Raw genomic sequence first — 20,003 nt, 5'->3', positions numbered from 1 at the left:
GACTGTTTGGCAAAAGTTGCATAATGTGATCGCTCTATAGTGCCATCACAATATACCAATGAAGCTGTGATGTGGAAGAGTTACAGACTGACTGAGAAATATTTTTATTAACCCAAAACACCAATAAAAACTTAGTTTGTTAGATAACTCATTTACATATTGCAGGCTTCTTTAATATCAGCGTTACACATTCCATTACTATATTATACATCACACTGATTTAATAGACTGCCTCCTCTTCACTTTCTACTGTATTACTCATGGCTGAATTGCCGGACAACAAAGAATGCTGTAAGAATTGTTAATATAGGTTGCATTTTACAAAGCATTTTTTTCACCAAGCCTCACACAGCAGGTCAGTTCCAGTACTCGGTCTGAATCTCACGAGTACCGTGAGCTTCCAGATAGTCTGCTCCTTGTATGATCCGCCGAATCACAGTGGCAGACGTGAGTAACATGTGACCCGCTGCCTGGAGTATGGTGGAGATCATCCTCAGGGCCTCTCTGGTGTCAAAATCAAGAAAGAACACAAGAGCTGTTTGTTTAATAAGCCGACATATTCGGAGTCAATTGTATTTTTATTGAATTGTGTATGAAAGCATAGAAATCTTCAGAAGGCAGAAATACTTTTTTTACTCCCATGTTAGATGTATTTTTGCAGCTTGTTTAATTCTGAATATAAAACTACTCGGTGTAAAGAACACAGCAACTGTTTTTCTATAATTAGCCAACGTGTTGTTGCCAAATCAACGTTTGCATCATTTAACTGCGTACTAACAGCAGCTGCCAGATTTCAGGAAAAAACATGCGCTCACACACACACTACAGATTCAGGGTTGTCTCCTGACTCACCTGAGTACCTTCTTTGGCCCCAGACACTGGAAATCTGCACTGACCGAGTATAGACCTTGGAATGTTGCCTTCACATTTAAAGAGCCAAAAATGTCCTTAGGGTTCAGACGATAAAGGTCAAAGGTCACTCTGGCGATGTCACGACCAGTGCGGGGTTTGTTGTCAGCTGGTTTGATGCTGCTGCCTCTCTTGGCTAGCTGTCAAGAAATAACCAGCATCACATACAGTACAGGTGAGGTTTTAAATCCACACAAACTTAATTACAAATACTCTGAAATGGTTATCTGTTTAGAAGTAACACAGAGAAATTAAATTTATATTGAATGATAAGTGATTGATCAGTTACTGATAACCAGACATTCATATCAGCAGCATGTGACACACACAAACACATACAGGATGTGGTCTCCAGGTCTGTCCTGGCTCCAAGGCCATGAGCACTGTGTTGTCTGGCAGGGTCATGAGAAACTCATCCGAGTCCACTTCAGTGCCATCTTCCTCACACACCAGAGACAGCAGGATAGAAATGAGCAGAGTGTGGGCAGCCTAGTGTACACACACACACACACACACACACACAACGATTTTCAACATTAAGGAAAAAAAGGTTAAATAGACGGTTCCAATCAAAGGTTTGGACACACCTTCTAATTGAACGGTCTTTTTCAAATTTGTAAAATAATCCTGAAACCATCCCAAATGTGCAATAATCTCCTTTGAACAATTGATTTTGAGAGTGTATCTGCTACTTCTGCTCTGTAAAGCCTTTATAACGGCTCTAATCTGAGGTGCTGTTTGTTAATCTGTGATTTCTGAGGCTGGTGACACTAAATGACTGTCTCCTCTGCAGCAGAGGTAAGTTTTGGTCCTGCTTTCCTGGGATGGTCTTCATGAGAGCCAGTTTCATCATAAAGATTGATGGGTTTTGCAAAGGCACTTGGCAATACTGTTCTTACAAAAACTGTTGAACAGCTGGCCTTCATGTCATAAAATTCTTCATGAATGTGTTTTTTGTTATTGGTACTTAATTACATAATTCTATATGTGTTATTTCATAGTTCTGAAAAAAATAAAATCCACTATTGTTCTAAAATGTAGAAAAAAAAATCCAAAAATAAAAACAATTGAATTAGAAGGTGTATCCAAACCTTTGATTGGTACTGTATGGCTGTTAAGGGTTCTTTACTTTGTCTGAAGGAAGATCATGTACATTTAAACTAAAACAAAAAAAAATATTTCCACAACAAACACAGTTCCAATGAGATCCTCAAAAAAATCTTTTTTTTTATATAACAAATTAAATAGGTTGGATAGAAAGTTAGAATATTTTTTTTAATGTATTCTTGCATCTCTGTTAAAGTTAAAGACTGATGTATTTTAAATGTGTACAGGCTTAATTTCATTGTACCTAAGATCTTTAAATCCGGTCCGGTGGCCAACATACTTTAGTTATTTTTCTGCTTAAACACTGCTGATTAAACTAATTGGTTAATTTCCTGGTTCAGTGGATGAGTTTAGGTGTCTGATGAATTACAAACTGTGCTGAACACTGGCCCTCAAAGACTGGAGTTAAGGATCCCTTGGTTCTACTCTGCCCTTTTCACTATGAGGCCTGATTTATCCCTATCCCTACCTATCAGAAACTCTTGACTTACCTTCTCTTTCAGCTCCTCTAAGCTTGACGCGGTGAGCCCCTTCCTGATCTCCCTGTTCGATGAGCAAACTCTAAAAGGTCTCTGAGGTGCGGACCACACACGCCGAGACACCGATCTAACACACAGGCAAAGATGTGATCAAAATGAGGGAGAAAATGATGAATGGTTTATGTGATGAGTAGAATATTTTGACTAATAGCTTTAAAATGTACAGGAAGACTAGCTCTTTTCAGACACACTGTACTATGTGACAGTAATGTGTGTGTGTGTGTGTGTGTGTTGTATACTGTACAAATGTGTAGCCTGAAACTAATTGACGTACAATACTATAAATCTGTAAAATGGCTTTGAAGACAATGCTATTAATTAGTAATATAAGTAGTAAAAAGGGCCGGAAGGGTTCACAGAAAGTGTAGTTACTAATAGCATTCTGTCTAACTTAATCTAAATAATATTTACTGTACATATGTAAACACCACCTTACCTGAAGCAACTCACAGACATTAGCCACTTACTTAATAAGTGAGGATGTGGTTTCCATTTTAAAGAGTTCAGTTGTCCAGTCGTATTGTTCCTTATATATTTATATACACAGATAATGTAGTCCTTCGATTAAACGAGCTGGTGTGTGATAGAGCTAGCTGACCTGCCCTGAGGCCTGCTCTGTCTCTGTGGACTTCGTCCTGACCTGAATGATTCATATCGCAGTGTAATTGGACAAAGTCCTGTCCCTGATAACGTGCTCAGAGTGGATGTATCTGAAACATAAACAAGAAGATATAAATACAGTATCTAAGAAAGGGATTTGTTGTTTATTTGTTTGTTTAATAGTTCAAGACTGTTTTATGACAAATTAAATAAATTGGAAAGAAAGTTAGAATAATATTTTTTTATTACTGTATATATTCTTGCACCACTGTTAAAGTTAAAGACTGATTAATGCTACATGTGTACAGGCTTATATGCAAACTAACCAATTCATGATCATGCATCATAGAAGCTCTAAAATGAATCATTATGGCAGAGTATGGATGCTCTTAAAACATAACATAGCAGAGAAATTTAACTTAAGTTAAAGAGTCATGCCTCTGTGTGCTTGGAAGTTGGAATTTCACCCTATGCTTCATAGGCTTCCTCCATGTACAGTACTCTGGTTCTCTCCCACAGTCCAAAAACATGACCTAGGATGATTGTGCCCCGCACACCCAAAAACTTCTTGGATTGGCTGTAGGCTTCCCACAACCCTGTAAAGGGTAAGTGTCATAGAAAATGAATGAAACCAGAGGACCCAGGGGAAACTAATGCTGACACAGGGAGTGTCATGAATTAATGGTGTAGGCTCTTGTTTAATAGGCATTGAACCATAACAGGAATATTAGCTGAAAATAAGAAGTATAAACTGGGAATGCTATTAAACAGCACAGACTTAAGAAGAATACCTACTGAAAACCCAGGATTTTAAATAAACAAACTCATCAGAAACAAACATAAGCCATGTGCATGTGATTACAGTCATCTGACTCACAATGGGCGAGACCAGCGACTGTAGGTGTGACGAGGCAACGCTATCTGCTGTGCCATTGATTGAGTCCCTCTTTACAAAAATTATTATTAATATACTGATTAACTAAAGGAAAGCAGCCTTATCGTTCCAGTTAATAATTTGTTGTAAACTAATTGGTTCTTTAAGGAAACATTGAGAAAGACGACTCACATAGATCATATTTAGGCGTAGATCATATCATGTTAAGAAAGTTGTTTGTTGTTTGCGAAACTTTATTTATTTATTTGTAAACTATGCAACAGTGGTGTAGTGGTCAGTAATGTGGTTGGGTTAATTGGCATTTCCATATTGCCCATTGTTTGTGTGCCCTACATCCTACCTTGTGCCCAAGGTTTCCAGGGATAGGCACAACTTTCCTAAAACAACCCTCCCATTTTATCCATGCTTGGGACCAGCACTACATCCAGTGGCTTGGGTTTGGGCGGGAATTGAACCTGGACCTACTGCATGGCAGACAAGAAAACTACAACTAATCTACCAATTTCAACAATGTCTACAGTATAAAAGTTATGCAACAAAAAATAAATCTTTTTGTTAAATTATATCAAATAAATATCATTTGTTTCTTTATCATATAGTTTATGTAAAAAAAAGTATTCAGAATTTCATCTTTAATTCATCAATTTAAAACATTGTCCCTTTCACCACTTGGTCTTTAAGTGGTCACTTCCGAGGAGAAGTCGGCAAGGAAAACTTAAAAACCGAATTGAAACAAAGCACATAATCGTTTATAATAGTGTCTGACTCGATGTTTTCTACACACAGTGAGTTGCTTATCTATAAAACACACAATAGATATGCAGTCGATAAGTTGAACTCCGCGAAAATAGTGCACTACAGCATTAAAACTGACAGCCGATATTAAACGCGACCGGACGCGTGACGTCTTAACCGGAAGCAGTTATTTTGTTGCGGCGCGAAAAAGGAGCCGAAGAGGACTGCAGAGGAAACCCGGTGTTTACAGTCTGCTTGTCCTGGATTAAATTAATTAAAGAATGTGTAGCAGTTATTTATGATCGGTTAACGTTAGATACATTGACGTTAGGTAAAATCGCCTTTATTTGAGTAGATCGGTAAATATTTTGAAGCTGCCAGATATTTGACAGCCGCGATATGAGGTCAGGAACAACACGCAATAGGAACAACAACAACAACAGCGGCGGCAGCAGCAGCAACGGTTTGTTTTCTTTTAAATGACTATACAATAGATTATTTAACTAACTATCTTATACTTATCTGTTGTCAATATAGACTACTACCGCCGTTCTTAAAGCAAACATCAGCAGCTAAAGAGATGAGGTTGCCATGTCAGTCAAAAGTAAAGTCACTCTGAGTCAGAATCAGAAAGAGCTTTATTGCCAAGTACGTTTAAACATGCAAGGAATTTGTTTTCATTGCTTCCAGAGATGATGACAGCACACACACCACGAAACAAAACAAACAAACAAAAATACAATTAATAAGAAATGGAATAGGATGTGGGTTATTAATAAATAAATATTAGTGATATTGCACATTTTAATATAAAAAGTAAATAAAAAGGTGTGTTTTTCATATAGTTTTTAATTAACGCTGACATTTTTATCTATTTTATCTACATTTATCTATTTTTATCATTTCATATATATATATATATATATATATATATATATATATAAACATTTGAAATAACCTAAAACCATCACAGTTTTCTAAAACCTGGCTCAGTTATTAATCTCCAAGCATCAGATCTGAGTTCTCCTATCAGTTCTCTCCAATGCCCTTTTCCACTCAGATGACTCTTTGCCCATCGCTTCCCTGCGGCTCTTGGCTCCCCCACTAAGGCTGGTCTCGGCCGCCATGTGGAAGGTGATGCAGCAGCGGGATGCCCTGCACTATGGAAAGCTGGAGGAGTTCGTGACTTCTGTCTCAGAGACTGTTCCTGGATTGTTGAGTTACAGACATCAGGCCAAACTGACCGTGGGTCTGCGGGCACGGGTGAGTTTAAAGATAAGAATATGAAAGATTAGATTGTGTTAGCAGCTTATCAAGAATAATTGACAGTGGGATTAATAAATTAAATGCTTTATTTTTCTATTTAAAATAAACAAACAAAAAAAAAACTTGCACTCTTTACTCGGTTCACATTTAATTTTGTTCAGAAAGAGGGGGGGAAATTAAAGAACAAATTGAATCAGTGATATGTAATGCTGTTGAACAGTCATGGCCAAAATTGTTGGCACCCCTGAAATTTTTCCAGAAAAGCAAGTATTTCTCACAGAAAAGTATTGTATATAAGTTTTGCTATACATATGTTTATTCCCTTAGTGTGAATTGGAACAAAAAAAATTACATAATTTGACATAATGTCACACAAAACTACAAAAATGGGCTGGACAAATTTATTGGCACCCTTAATTTAATATTTGGTTGCACACCCTTTGAAAAAAATAACTGAAATCAGTCGCTTCCGATAACTATCAGTAAGCTTCTTACACCTCTCACCTGGAATTTTTCTTCCTTTGCAAACAGCTCCAGGTCTCTTAAGTTGGAAGGGTGCCTTTTCCCAACAGCAATGTTAAGATCTCTCACGGGTGTTCAATGGGATTTAGATCTGGACTCATTGCTGGCCACTTCAAAACTCATTAATTAATTCATTCATTCAATCATTCATTCATTCATTTAGCAGGAGAAATGAGTCGGCCTCAGCGGTTTCAATGTGGGAGCACGATGCTAGAAAGTGGCTGTCCTGTAAAGCTGTCCTGATGGTGAATAATCCTAATTTCGGAAAATCTTTAACAAAACAGAGTTCACAGTCCGAAAAAGCTCTGAGGCAAAATAGTGTCCATTCAAGCATGAAGTAGACACCATGTAGCATTATTGTCTTTCTGGGGGTTCCCTTTAAACGAGGTCAGCTGAGCCTGCTTATGGATTCCCATCGTGATTTAAAGGCGCGGTCTCGCCAGAGTTTATATGGAACCAAAACACCAAACCTGTGTTTTTCAATTTTTATGCTTGACATTGTGTACAGCATTTGTGTCAAAGGTGTATAATACTCACTTTGTTCAGACTTAAGTTGGGGACTCACTGTATATCTTGATTTGAGATGTTTATGAAATCATGATACTTACAAAATCAATATAAATCGCATCGAGACGGAGTTATCTTGATAATATCGTATCTGCTGGTGATTCCCGTCCCTATTATTTTTCAATTTTGTCGCTTATAATTTTATTTTTGTTGTTATTAGGTCGATACTGATCATAGTTCATAGTATTTGCAAAGAATACAAATACAAATAATAATAATAATAATAATAATAATAATAGTGATAATAATAATAATCTGAGTCTTATCACAGACATTACATTTTTAGTTAATTCTGCTGTATTTCTGTGGATTTCACTACTATGTATGTGATGTGTGCTCTTTGTGTAGCTGATCCTGGAGCAGCTCCATCTTGCCCAGTCTCCTGAGCTTATTCTCCCCCAGCTAGAGAAACTACGTGCACCTGCCTTATCCAACAGTAAAGTAAGTGGCCTTTAACCATTCTCTCTCTCTCTCTTTCTCACACTTTTCCACACTTAGACTATTAGACTGCATATTAGTTTGAGAACCACTGCATTTAACAATAACAATACCGTTTTATACTAACACCATAAAGCTACTACTGAGGTGTCCATGAACAAAAAGACGGGTAAGGTTCATATGAGAATATAAAAATGAAACCAGCTTGTACAAACTGATAATATATGACAGCATTGTTTCTTCTTTGCCTTTTGTAGAGAAGTAGAGCTGACCAGAAAGTAGAGATGGCTGTGAATAACTTCCACACACTTGTGCAGACTCTGCTCAAGAATCCAGCAGAGAGAGAGCAGTTCTTCAAGGTAAGACTCTCTGGAGAAAAAGTTCAATATGGCGTGATGGAGTAAAATTAGCACTTGTCCAATTACTCTTTTGGCATTCTTGTCTTAGCAACATTGTTTTCTTTTACATTTATTTATTTTTTTATCCATGTTTGTACTTCAGGAAGAGTTTAACTCTCAGTATGGGCCTCATTATGACTTTGCTCTGGAGAAGCTGCTGTGGGAGTTTCTGACCAGATTGGACCAGCTGCTTCCTGTCCCTGATCTGGCTCAGGTTAGTCCTTCTGTCCTCCCTTGTCAGAAGGGAGTTCAAGTCAAACCGGGACTTGTGATGAGACTCTTAGCCGCAGTGTAGTCACAAACACCACTTGCACAATACAGGATAATAACTCAGCGGGAAGTTATTGCCCCATCCGGCAAACAATCCTGATCTCGCTTTAAAACATTTCCATGTTTGGGGCATTAAAGGAGTTCCTGGGAGGTCAGCATTTTACACATGGTGCAGCAAGTTTCATTATGGCTGTGGGGTACTGCTAAAACTTTCTATCTTGTTGGTAATCAAGCACTAATAAAACGCTGGGATAAGTGCATTAGTGTAGCAGGGGATGATATAGAAAAATAAAGAGAGTTTTAATTTACTCAACAGTCCCAGTTTGACTTGAACATGCCTCATACTTACATAGTGATTAGATACCTCTGGAGTTGAGAGGTGTGTACTTTACAATCTAACCTACAGTAAATGTCTTGCCTGTTTCAGACTGTATCGTGGCTCACTGCAGCGCCGGCTGTCCTGGAGGAGTGTGCACGCTCTGCGTCTCAGCCGCAGCTTCTCAGGACTCTATTGCAGCATGAGAAATGCCTCGGACACATAAACTCTGCAGGTAAGATCGGTGATGACATATCAGAGGGTCATGACGATATTTAAAAGACTGATTTGATCTACATGCTCAGTTTTGTAATGGTTTCTGTTTCCACATCTTTTTCTCCCCATTTGTCTCTATTTTTCCTCTTTTTCTGAAAACCCTCTTCCCAGCATCTGTTCTGTCCTCTACTGGAGACTCTATCCTTTCCTCGCTTTCCCTCCCACTCTCAGGCAAAGTGCGAGACAGAAACCAATCAGGATCCAGTCCCTTACCGAACATTATCCCAAGTACCGCCAAATCAGCACAAAAATCTAATAATAGGCAGACAAGAGGAACCATGTCCAACATCACACCGGTTATCGGCTCAATATCAACTGCAGACGTCCCACTTCAAACTTCAACCCGTCAAAATGTAGCATCCATTTCAGAAAATGACAGTGAGGAAGAAGACACAGAGGCTTCTAACTACATAAGGGCCAAACTAAGGTCATGTCAGAAAAGTGGAATTTTAGATAAAGTCCCGGACGAGGAGCACTGTGTAGGGAAGCTGCTGGTTACAGTAATCAGTCAGACCCCTACACCCACCAGCAGTGAGGTCGAAGAGGAGGATGAAGCTCAAATCGGACCAGCAAGAAGAAGTAGCGAGAAGATTGGTGAAAAAGATGAACGAGAGCTGGGAAGTGGTAATAAAATGCCAGTTTTGGGAAAAAAGAAAAGGAAAAGGGAAGATGGCAGCAAGACAACTCAGAAAAATTCCCAAGACACAAAGCCACAGGAAGAAGATGGTCTACATCCTGACATTGCTCTCTGTATGAAGCGTCAGCTCAGAGTCATCATCCCAAGACTGAAAATGAAAGATTACTCTCAAACGGTGTTGCTGAAGACCAAGACCGAGGGGGAATGCGCTACAGTGTCTGCTGCCATTGATGACGTGTCTGCAGTGAAAAATGCAAATGCTGGGAAGCGAAAGAGGAAGCTCAGTCTCTCAGCGACCCCCGAGAAGAACCTGATCAGCAATACTGATAAGCAGTGAGAGAGGCTCCTTAAATATTAATACACTATAAATATATGTGGAATATTCTGCAATTTCAGAGATAAAGAGAAATGGAGGTGACTTGTGACAAATATAAGTGTAGAAATGGTTTATAGTGATCATAAATAAACATTTCCTGGTATCTTTTAATAATACCTGGGTTTTCTTTTCATGTAGAGTTTATGCTGGCTCTCCTTGCATCCCTACACTCATGCCTTTAAGGATGGAGAATTCAGGTAAACATGACGTTAAAACCATCAGATGAAGTCCACAATCGTTGGAATGAATAATTAAGATTTTTTTTTAATCCTGAAACGCAAAAATGATTACACACAAGGGGTGTTCAAGTAAAACTGAGACTTTTGAATGTGCAGAATAACCACCATTATGAGAATATGAGGACTATATAATCCCCTGCTACACTAATGCACTTTTCCCAGCGCTTGGATACCATCAAGGTAGAAAGTTTTCTCAGTATGCCAGAGCCGTGATCAGACTACCTGCTTCACATCCGAGATGCTTGCCTCCCGCGAACTCCTTTAATGGCCCAACCGTGTGGAAACGGCTTGGCGTGAGGTCAGGAATATATGAGAGATGTCGCAATAACTCCCAGCTGCGTTCCTGTAAGTGGTCTTTGAATGATTCTGTGGACAGATCACTATAGACAGATGCATCTCTTCCGCAAGTTAGCAACCAGTCGATTTTCAAGAATCAGATGTTGAACGTTCACTGGAGCGACTGCAGTGGGCTTTGAGCCACCTCGGCCAGGATTGTCATTCATACAAGTACGGCCTTCTTTACGATGTTTGCACCATTTAAATGTTTTACTGCAACTAGGAGTCTTATCACTGTACTGTGCTCGAAGTCTATTGTAAATGTCAGTCGGTTTTACACCTTCATCCATAAGAAATTTCATCACAAGCCCCGGTTTGACGTGAACACCCCTTGTATATTGAAATATTTGTCTTAAGTGATTCTGTAGGTTTTTTTATTTACTAGTACAGTTACAATAACCAACTGTGATGGCTAACAGATTTCACTGTTCACTTTTACAAATAAGAACAACAGCTTTCTTTTCCCATTCAGCATTTTCCAGCAAAATTCAGTTGCATATACATGAAAGATCTGATGTATAATGAGTAAAGACAAGAAACAGTGGCTTGACAGTTCCACAATGCAGTGCAGCTATGGGGTGTTGCAGAGGAGACTTGGCTGGACTCGAATGAACAACCTATGAGATGATGATGATCACGATGGTGATAATCAGGATAATGTGACGATACACATTTGTAGAAGCTGACATGTTTGAGCAGAGTATACAGACAAGGAGCTGAGAGAGTTGGACAAACTAAAGGCTTAAAGCGCACATTTGCTCCGTTTAGGTAGAGATGGACGCCTGCTGAATTCCCACTGAATTTACCTCCATTAGTGTACAGTCATCAGCATTGTGGATGATGATGGAAACCACTAAAGAAAATTAAGGTACACCGAAATAAAGCAACTCAAGGTTTCTTGGATGCACAGGGGGTCAACATTGTATTCTTATTTTTTTTATTTTAACATTCTGTACCCAGGGTTTGTTTCCTGGAAACCTCAGTGATCTCAGCTTGTTACTGGCACTTTAATGCAGGTTAGACATGTTGCAGTGGGAGTTGGATTGATTATCCTTGTGCTGTTGTCAGTCTACAATCCCTGGTGATGATTAGTTGTCATGAGGTTCAAAGTGCTATCATGATGGACCTGGTGATTCTCATCATCTCATCTCATACAGCGTCACCATACTGGAGCTCAACAGATGAAACGTGTAGAAAGCAGGAGCCTGTTTTTACACTTGGTGGCATTCCCTCTTAAAGGACTAATTGCAGATACGGGAGGTCACTGACTGTTATTACAGGCTTAGTCTTAATGACACACATTGATATGCAGGTAATTCAGGGTGGATTAGTTTTATTCATCTACTGTATTCGTGAAGATTATCATCCTCTTTGAAGGTCTGTAACTTCACAGAGTTTTTCTTTCCATGATTATCAATAATGATGGCATCATAGATCGGTCAACCAAGAGAGAGTATCCACGCTCTGCTTCTTCTTAAACTAGTGCTATTTTATCATAAATTTAATCTAGATAACAAAATCTTTTTTTTTTTTTTTGGGTTACAAACTGTCTTGTGTTGTGCATTGTTACACTTTGAAGAGCCTTGCCCAGAGACCTGTAGCAAAGAAAGAGCCCTTTAGCAGAAAACCTGTAGCAAAGAAAGAGCCCTTCCAAGGCCAGGCTACAAAAAGTTTGTATTAAGATCTGTGAGTGATCTTTAGATTGACTCTTATGTGGCATTGGCAAACATCTCACTTTGTTGTTTACTGATGTTTTGTTCCTAAAAATGAATGCAATCTGATTTATGATACGGCTTGCTAAACCCTTCCGTTTCTTGCAGACACGGGGTCTCCTGTAGGTGAAACTCCAGAAGACGTTATTGTAGATTCAGAAGATGAAGCCACTGAGAAGGTTAAAGGAAGGGTTAGTACATGTTTGTTATATAAAAGCATAATAAGCAAGGGACACAACTTACTAATGTGATATTAATAGTTGTGAGATTTTCTTTCTTACAGCTGTTTACAAAGCGATACTGCAAGACAAAGAGTGACACTTATATTCCGACTTTACACGAGTTCTGGACTCCTGCCTTCTTCCGCCGTGACCTCCTCTCTCCAGGGAATGCCTGCAGATGAGGTTTGGTTTAAAGACCATTTGGCTGAATTATACACAACTGTTTACTCCCCCTAATGTAGCCTTTCTTATTATTATTGTTATAATTATTATTGTTTATTCATATATGAAAGCATTCCTAATGTCACCTTGTCATAAATTGTTTTTACATTTATACAGTACATTTATCAGCATAAATAATTATGCTTCATTACCAAGTAGTAAATGGACATTACCCTTTTATTTTATTTTATATTAATGCATAACCTTTTAAGAGACTCACTATATCCATGCATAATTAGTTTGGCTTTTATATATTTTATTTGAATCATCATATTTGATACTACCTATGGGAAAATGTGTTTAAATTATCAATAAATATACTTTAACAAAACCAGGAAGTGTTTTGATGTTGCTTTCTAGAGCAGAAAGTAAAATTTGCTCACTGTTAAAATTTTCACATGCAGCTCTTGTAGCTCTAAAAAACAAAATCAGAAGCTTAAGTAAAAATGGTTTATTGTATAGCTATTATTAAAAATTGCGCAATTTCATAAGTAATACTTAGACATTTAAACATCAGTAGATTAATGATATACAAAATTAAATGCTTTTTAAGCGCATTTTCAACACCATGCTTCACCCCTACAGTCTGCAGTTCATTCCGCCTGTGACTGTAATAGTCTCTCCGGTGATGTAGGAGGCATCGTCTGTACACAAGAAAGCGATCACGCCTCCAATGTCCTCTGGTTTCCCTAACCTAGGAGCAAAACATTCATGTCATTTTGCGTAAAAAATTTTTTTTTTCCTTTCACGTTTCAGTGCCTGCCACTAAACACAGCACCTTTTCTGTTGATTGGTCACATGATTGGCAAAATCAAGCAACAGTACAGTGTTGTATTGTTTTGCCACATGCATTCTTGCTTTAGTATAAAAGATGACATCACTAAGTGTACACTGATCAGCAGCTTGTTATTGTATAGGTCCTCTCCCTTTTTGCCACCAAAACAGTACTGACCTGTTTTCTGATAACCAGATGACTAGAACCAGTATTAACTTTTTCTATTCTTTTTTTTTTCCATTTATTTTTAATTAAACTACAGTAACTCTTCTATTAGATCAGACTACATGGTCCAGCCTTCACTCTCTGTGTACATCATGACCCTGTCACAGTAGCTACAGTTACAATATCTTGTTACAATGGCATCTGGGAAGAGGGTGGGATATATTGGGTAGCAACTGAACCTTCCTTTTCATGAGGTTCATGTGTTGAATGGGCAACTATAAAGATTTGAGTGACTTTGACAAAGGTCAAAATGTCTGGACGACTGCTTCATGGGTGGCCAAGGTTCATTGATGCAGTATCTCAAATTGCTGAAAAGGATAATGCTGGTTCTGATAGAAAGGTTTAGAGCACACAGTACACCGCTGTTCTGGTGGCAAAATAGGACCCTACTCAACAACACCTGGGCGGTCATAATGTTATGGCTGATTGGTGCATAACTGTTCTTACTGCAAAAATCCAGATACCTTTTTATGCTTAGCATCTTCAGAAACTCAGACGCGATTTCTTCACTCTGCCAAAGCTGCAACAACATAAATGAGTTTAGTAAAAACAAATATATGATTTATAATGGTTGAGGATAACACAGGAAGAGAGGATCATGGAAATAAACACTACTTGATTTATTATTTTAAATCATTTAAGCTTGAGACAGTAACTAATGTATACATGTACTGTATAGTCGATGTATGAATACTTACAGCAGAACTGAAGCGGGTCTTGATGATTCCTGGAGCCACACAGTTGACCCTGATGTTACTCTGAGCGAGTTCAGGAGCGAGAGCTCGTGTTAAACCCAACAGTGCTGTTTTACTCACGCTGTATGGACCCAGGCCCTAATACACATTCGATCAGATCACATTAAAGTTGAGCATGCATGACTCGTTTATTCAATTATAAGAAATATGTATTTTTTTCTTATATCACTTGCCGTCATTGGCTGATAGCCTGCTACTGAAGACACGATGACCACTGAGCCACCTCTGAAAAGCAGAATGTTAATTAATGGTGGTCCAATGATACAGGCATTCTAATTAATACTACTTGATGTGTTGGAATTTTATAGTTTTGAAAAAGAAAATCTAATCCAATTTTCCATCCTGAAAGATAACTCGCAAGTCAGAAATTTTGACAGTTCTAACTTTGTTGTGTTTAACAGACGTAGTAGGAAACTACTTGAACACCCCTTGAGGTTTGGGTTTTGCTAGCAACATGCTAAGCAGCTTACTTAGATGAGTGATGTACATTTGATTTAGATTTAACGAATGAACGTCTGTAATCCAATTTATTGAAAGTTTATATTTTCATATACAGTATTTTCCCTGTTTAAAGGTAAGACATTTAATTGTGATTTCTAAAGCTGTGAGCAGCCGTGCAGATTTGATGTCATTCTGTAAACAGAGGAAAAAACTTGGTTTTGGGAATAATACCCTGCGTGACTTATGTAGTAGTGACATTTCATGTCATGAAAGGCTTGCTCCTTATTTACTATGCTGAGAAAGAAGGGATCACTGAGCCATCAGCAGCAACAGCAGTACAGTTGTAGTATATAGTACAGATACTGTTTACAGATTTTTTTTTATTATTTCCCTTATTTAGAAGAACAACTGTTTATTTAGACAGGATGCATATACTAAAACAATTTAGTACACCTAGATGTAGCTATTTTTTTTTTCCTTTAAGAAACAATCTTTTGTGAATTCCTTATGTGTTGAGGAAATTATGTCCAGCTCATCACAAGTTAAATTATTAATAAATCAAATGAAAAATCATGTCTTCATCAATATCACTATCAGAACAACTGTTTACTCTTTAATTAATTCTTTCTTTTTTGTATTCCTCACCCTCTTTTCTCCATGTGAGGCACCACTAGTTTTGTCAGAAGGAAAGAAGACTTCACGTTCACATCTAAAATCTAAGGAAAAAGACCAAAACAATGCAAATGAATCATACATGCAGGTTTATGAAACAGAGGAGCAGCAGCTCACAGGATATGGATAAAATCCTGGCATGTGATATTGGCAGATCTGAATGCGTTCCCCTGCTAATTTTAACAATGGTACCGTGAACACTACCATGTTCATAATAGTTTAAAATGACAGGAAGATCTTTACATCTATGATGAGCAGAAAATCATCTTTGATCACAACATAAATCTGATTCCAACAACCATTTTACAATCAAAGTCAATGACTTAGACTTTACCTCTTTTTGATGTATAATGTACATTGTATGAGTTAATGTATTGGACTGCTGCCACACCACTGCCTGACCGAAGAATTGTATGACTGAAGAGGCCTCCAATTAATGTTCCTATTAAAACGTGTATACAAAGGAATCTAGAAGATCTCTAAGCCTCACCTTAGTCCAGACCTCGTCTGTGGAATCTAAGATATTTCCAAAAAACGGGTTTACAGCTGCGTTAGACACGAGAATGTCAATACCACCACACTGCTCCACAGTCTACAAGGAAAACAAGTGGAACACATCTTATCCAAAAATGTTAAAAGGTGTATTTTTTATTTTTGTATGAAACACAAATTTCTTACTGTGTTGATCAGTTTTTCTCTGTCCTCTTTGTTTCCAACATTACAAGTAGTGCCGGTCACTTGGATGTTTTCACTGCGTAACAGCGACACGGCCTTGTCCACGTTAGACTGTCGACGGCTGCTGACGACAACATGAGCTCCGCTTCTGCCTAATGCCTGTGCAGCTGCCAAGCCAATCCTGGAAATGTACACAGTGCGTAGTTATAAACAGCTGTGGATTAATACTATGGCTGTAGCTTACTTAGCCATGATTGCTACTTCTGTCGCTGAATCTAAAATTAAAGCTGTGACGGGATTATTACAGTGACGTTATCTGTGGGTGCAGTAACCATGGCATCTACAGTATATGTATACCCATCAGTGGAAGCAGTGACTATGGCCACTTTTCCAGCAAGACTGCTGTATGACATCGTTGTTCCACCAGCGACAGAATTGGTCAGAAGGCGTTTGGTCACAGCTCTCAACATTACCTATGAATAAAAAATGTGGATGTTAGTGGAGCGTGCTATTCCAATTATACTGACAGTCACATTATTACAAAAGGTGTTCAAGTCAAACTGGGACTTTAGATTATGCAAAATAACAGGACACAGTTATAAGATATAAACTCCCTTTATTTCCCTGCTATACTAATGCACTTAACCCAGTGTTTCACTAGTGCTTAGATACCATCAAGGCAAAAAGTTTTCTCAGTACGCTTAAGCCATAATCAATCTGCCTGCTTCACGTTTGAAACTATGGCCTCCCAAGAACGCTGAAGGCCCCTTCCTTTAATGGATAAAATGGCCTGGTTTGATCACCAAAGATCTGTTATTGCAGGACAATGTACACCCTTACATGTATATTGCCCACCAACCACTTGTACGTTACAGGAACTCAGGAAATTTCAGTACTCAGGAACGATGGGGATGTATATAGAGAAATAAAGGTAGTCTTTACTTTCATAACTGTGTTCTGTTATTTTCCACGGTTAAAAGTCCTAATTGGACCCCTTATACTTTTCATGAAAATTCCACCCCACAACTAAACATCATGTAAAGACATGCTGACTCTAAACGTTTTAGAACATTACAAAATGTCAACACTATGATCTTATGACATTGGTGTTAACAGCAGTGTGTGGTGCTGGTGTGTAAGGAGTGCATCATGACAGCAGTGCTGTTGGGGTTTTAATCTCTGACTGATGCCTTTATTACACACACTCCAACCTTGTTAGTTACAGTAAGTTAGAGACTTTTCAATCATTTGTTTACACACACAGCCTCTTTTTTTTAAGTTTTTTTTTTTTCTTTGATGGATCATTTCAAAGCCCGGAATTGACAAATAAAAGTTTGTAAATAATAATAATAATAATAATAAAAATCAGTAACAATGCTGTACCTTGATACACTCACTACAAACACAACACACACACTATGATGTAAGTGTAATTGCTAAGAATATATCTCATTAGAGCTAAGAGACAGGGTAGTGAAGGGTAGTGTGAGATTACAGTCAGTAAGTGTATACTGTATATCTGCAATCATAAAATTCAGTAATCTTCATGATAAATACAGAATATGCAGTTCTTAATTAAAGGTTTGCTGTAGAATAGTGTGTGAGTTTCATTGATTGGAATTTGAGATTTATTATTATTATTATTATTATTATTATGCCCACTGGCTCACTCTGACAAGTGGGTGATAGGTCATGTTGATAACAGGCTGAACTGTTCGATCGTTACTACAGGACTGCTCAAACACTTCACATTACTAACACAACACAGTGTAAAAATATACCACAATGCAACACTGCACTCCAGTTTAAGTTTCTTTATTTCCCAAAGCAAGCAATTATTTACCTGAGAAATAAGCGCCGTCGTTTACTAAGCAGTTAAATATCAAAACTAAACTAGTTACCAAACTATAATATATATATTGATTGATGTTAGAGAGAGAGAGAAAAAAACCCCTGTGGCTGTTACCTTTACCTCTGGCAGCTGGGTCAAAGTTTTCTCAGCAGTAGAGTATATGTTTAATCCGGTTGGTTATTTAGCAATACGTCTGACTTCTACTAACAGCATATACATTTGTTTAGTGCACTACCTAGGGTATGAAACCTGTTACTCTCAATAGTCTGAAGTGCACTTGCAAAATGAGGAGGAAGTTATTTGATATTTATCCTCTTGCCAGGTCTAGAGGCCGCCATATTTGCGGAAGTTGTTCTGACTGTAGCTGTAACTGATTGGCTGCTCCTCGCTTATGGTATGACTGTATTGGTTGAATTAATAACCAGCTGTAGACTTATATTTACCTAGGGGAAGTAAAAATGTTTAAAAAGGTTTTTTTTTCATATGAAATATTTTGATAGGACATATGAGATATTACATAAATCATGTTTATTTTTTACATTTTTACCCGAGTGTAAATTATATATAGCCATAATGATTTAAAGTGAGTTAATGTAAAGAACAATAAAGGACATAAAGCAATTTTATCCTTTCTTGATCATTGTGCAAATAGTGTGATTGACTATTCTTTTTATCAATTAATATACATCCTTCTCTGATTATTTGTCACTTATTTCGAGGATTTACCAAAATATTCATTTACTAGTTAAAAAAAGAAAACTCAAAAGAAAATATCTCTCTCGTCCACTAGAGGGAGCTGTTGCAACAGACAGCAGAACTAAATTGAAGCCAGTACTGTATACCTACGACCATAAAATTACATGACCAGTGATCTTCATGTTAAATACTGAGTGCAGTTCAGTTCTAATGAAAGGTTTGCTATGAAATAGTGTGTGAGCTTCATAGGTTGGAATTTGAGACTGATGACGATTATTATTATTATTTAATGCACCATGGTTTACACTGCATAGTCGGTGATAGGCTATCTTGATTAAAGACTGTATTTTTTATTCATTACTGGAGCCCTGCTAGAACACACTTCACATTACTTACACAACACAGTGTAGAAAAATCTATTACAATGAAACACTGCACTGTAATATAAAAGAAAACCCTCTCGTGTTCTAGAAAATGTTGCCAGAATTGACCAGAACATAACACTGCAATAAAGTATATCTATTTTATTAGCAATTTAACGATTATTTGAAGATACTGAGTCATAAAACTTGTTTGCAAATTCTTATTTTATTTTTTATCATTTGACAACGTTGTTAAGAAACTGTGCGTGGGTTGCCAGATTTAATGGCACTTTTACACCACATTATTAGGAATTTCAAAAAATATGTGAAATTGTACATGCATGACGGATTGTATTCAATTCCGTTTAGCACCTTTAGTATCTACACCAGAAGCACAGGTTAATCAGACTTGAAGTACTTTACTCTCTCCTAGTCAGGTATGGAAGGAGATGTTTGGCTTCAGTGTCTGGGGCTCAGTCGCAGTTTATTCCCGTTGGTCCATTCCAGTCCTTTTAAACAGCTTTCGTTCCGTCATGTTAAAAAAAAACAGCCGTGTTTTATAATAAAACGCTTTGGTTATGTCGTGTTTTGAAGAACGCTCGTTGTTTTCTCTTCAAATTAATTCGTTCCGCGACTTAAATAATGTTTGTGATGGGTGTCCGCGAAATAAATGGTCTGTGACGGAGTCTGCGTGTCTGTCACAATCACTCACACCCATTACAGTTATTTACTGATGAATTACAACAATTCTACTTAAAAACAAGCCAAAACACATAAACAACGCTTCTGTCGCCAACTATCTACGTCATCAACTCGCATCCACGGTTGCCATTGGTTACCAGACGCCAGCGCTGACCCGCTTTGCTGTCCTTTGTAATAAATGCAGTAAACTTTAAAGTTGATGCCCGCTTTGGCATTTTGACCAAGTCCTAGCAACTTGCGATTGAATTTAAGCTCTATGACGTGGTT

At 37.8% G+C, this 20,003-nt stretch overlaps 3 protein-coding genes across 4 annotated transcripts; 1 reads left to right on the top strand and 2 right to left on the bottom strand.

Annotated features, from left to right (window-relative positions):
• Positions 1–28: 28 nt before the first annotated feature.
• cideb (cell death inducing DFFA like effector b) lies at positions 29–3,187 on the bottom strand. The gene is made up of 5 exons (XM_053501557.1): positions 3,023–3,187; positions 2,508–2,622; positions 1,249–1,398; positions 853–1,049; positions 29–504 (listed from the first exon to the last, which is right to left on the bottom strand). The coding sequence occupies exons 1-5, from the start codon at positions 3,046–3,048 to the stop codon at positions 357–359; spliced, it is 636 nt and encodes a 211-aa protein (XP_053357532.1). The 5' UTR covers positions 3,049–3,187; the 3' UTR covers positions 29–356.
• A 1,802-nt stretch (positions 3,188–4,989) lies between these two features.
• On the top strand, positions 4,990–13,030 carry tinf2 (TERF1 (TRF1)-interacting nuclear factor 2). 2 transcript variants are annotated; one of them, XM_053500506.1, is made up of 10 exons: positions 4,990–5,248; positions 5,846–6,048; positions 7,489–7,581; positions 7,836–7,937; positions 8,080–8,190; positions 8,674–8,797; positions 8,950–9,808; positions 9,990–10,048; positions 12,247–12,329; positions 12,422–13,030. In XM_053500506.1, the coding sequence occupies exons 1-10, from the start codon at positions 5,185–5,187 to the stop codon at positions 12,539–12,541; spliced, it is 1,818 nt and encodes a 605-aa protein (XP_053356481.1). In that variant the 5' UTR covers positions 4,990–5,184; the 3' UTR covers positions 12,542–13,030. The 2 variants fall into 2 exon arrangements, with proteins under 2 accessions (XP_053356481.1, XP_053356491.1); XM_053500516.1 differs by lacking the exon at positions 4,990–5,248 and adding an exon at positions 5,287–5,433.
• A 17-nt stretch (positions 13,031–13,047) lies between these two features.
• dhrs4 (dehydrogenase/reductase (SDR family) member 4) lies at positions 13,048–18,309 on the bottom strand. The gene is made up of 9 exons (XM_053500528.1): positions 18,097–18,309; positions 16,482–16,597; positions 16,128–16,305; positions 15,940–16,041; positions 15,423–15,493; positions 14,510–14,561; positions 14,280–14,414; positions 14,046–14,101; positions 13,048–13,275 (listed from the first exon to the last, which is right to left on the bottom strand). Exons 2-9 carry the CDS (start codon positions 16,592–16,594, stop codon positions 13,161–13,163), a joined length of 822 nt encoding a protein of 273 aa, XP_053356503.1. The 5' UTR covers positions 16,595–16,597; positions 18,097–18,309; the 3' UTR covers positions 13,048–13,160.
• Between the last annotated feature and the right edge of the window lie 1,694 nt (positions 18,310–20,003).

The sequence above is a fragment of the Clarias gariepinus genome, chromosome 1 (genome assembly GCF_024256425.1).
Source record: "Clarias gariepinus isolate MV-2021 ecotype Netherlands chromosome 1, CGAR_prim_01v2, whole genome shotgun sequence".
In the NCBI taxonomy this organism is placed as follows: domain Eukaryota; kingdom Metazoa; phylum Chordata; class Actinopteri; order Siluriformes; family Clariidae; genus Clarias; species Clarias gariepinus.
The sequence above is the reverse complement of the archived record's forward strand: the minus strand, read 5'-3'. Positions and strand labels throughout refer to the sequence as shown.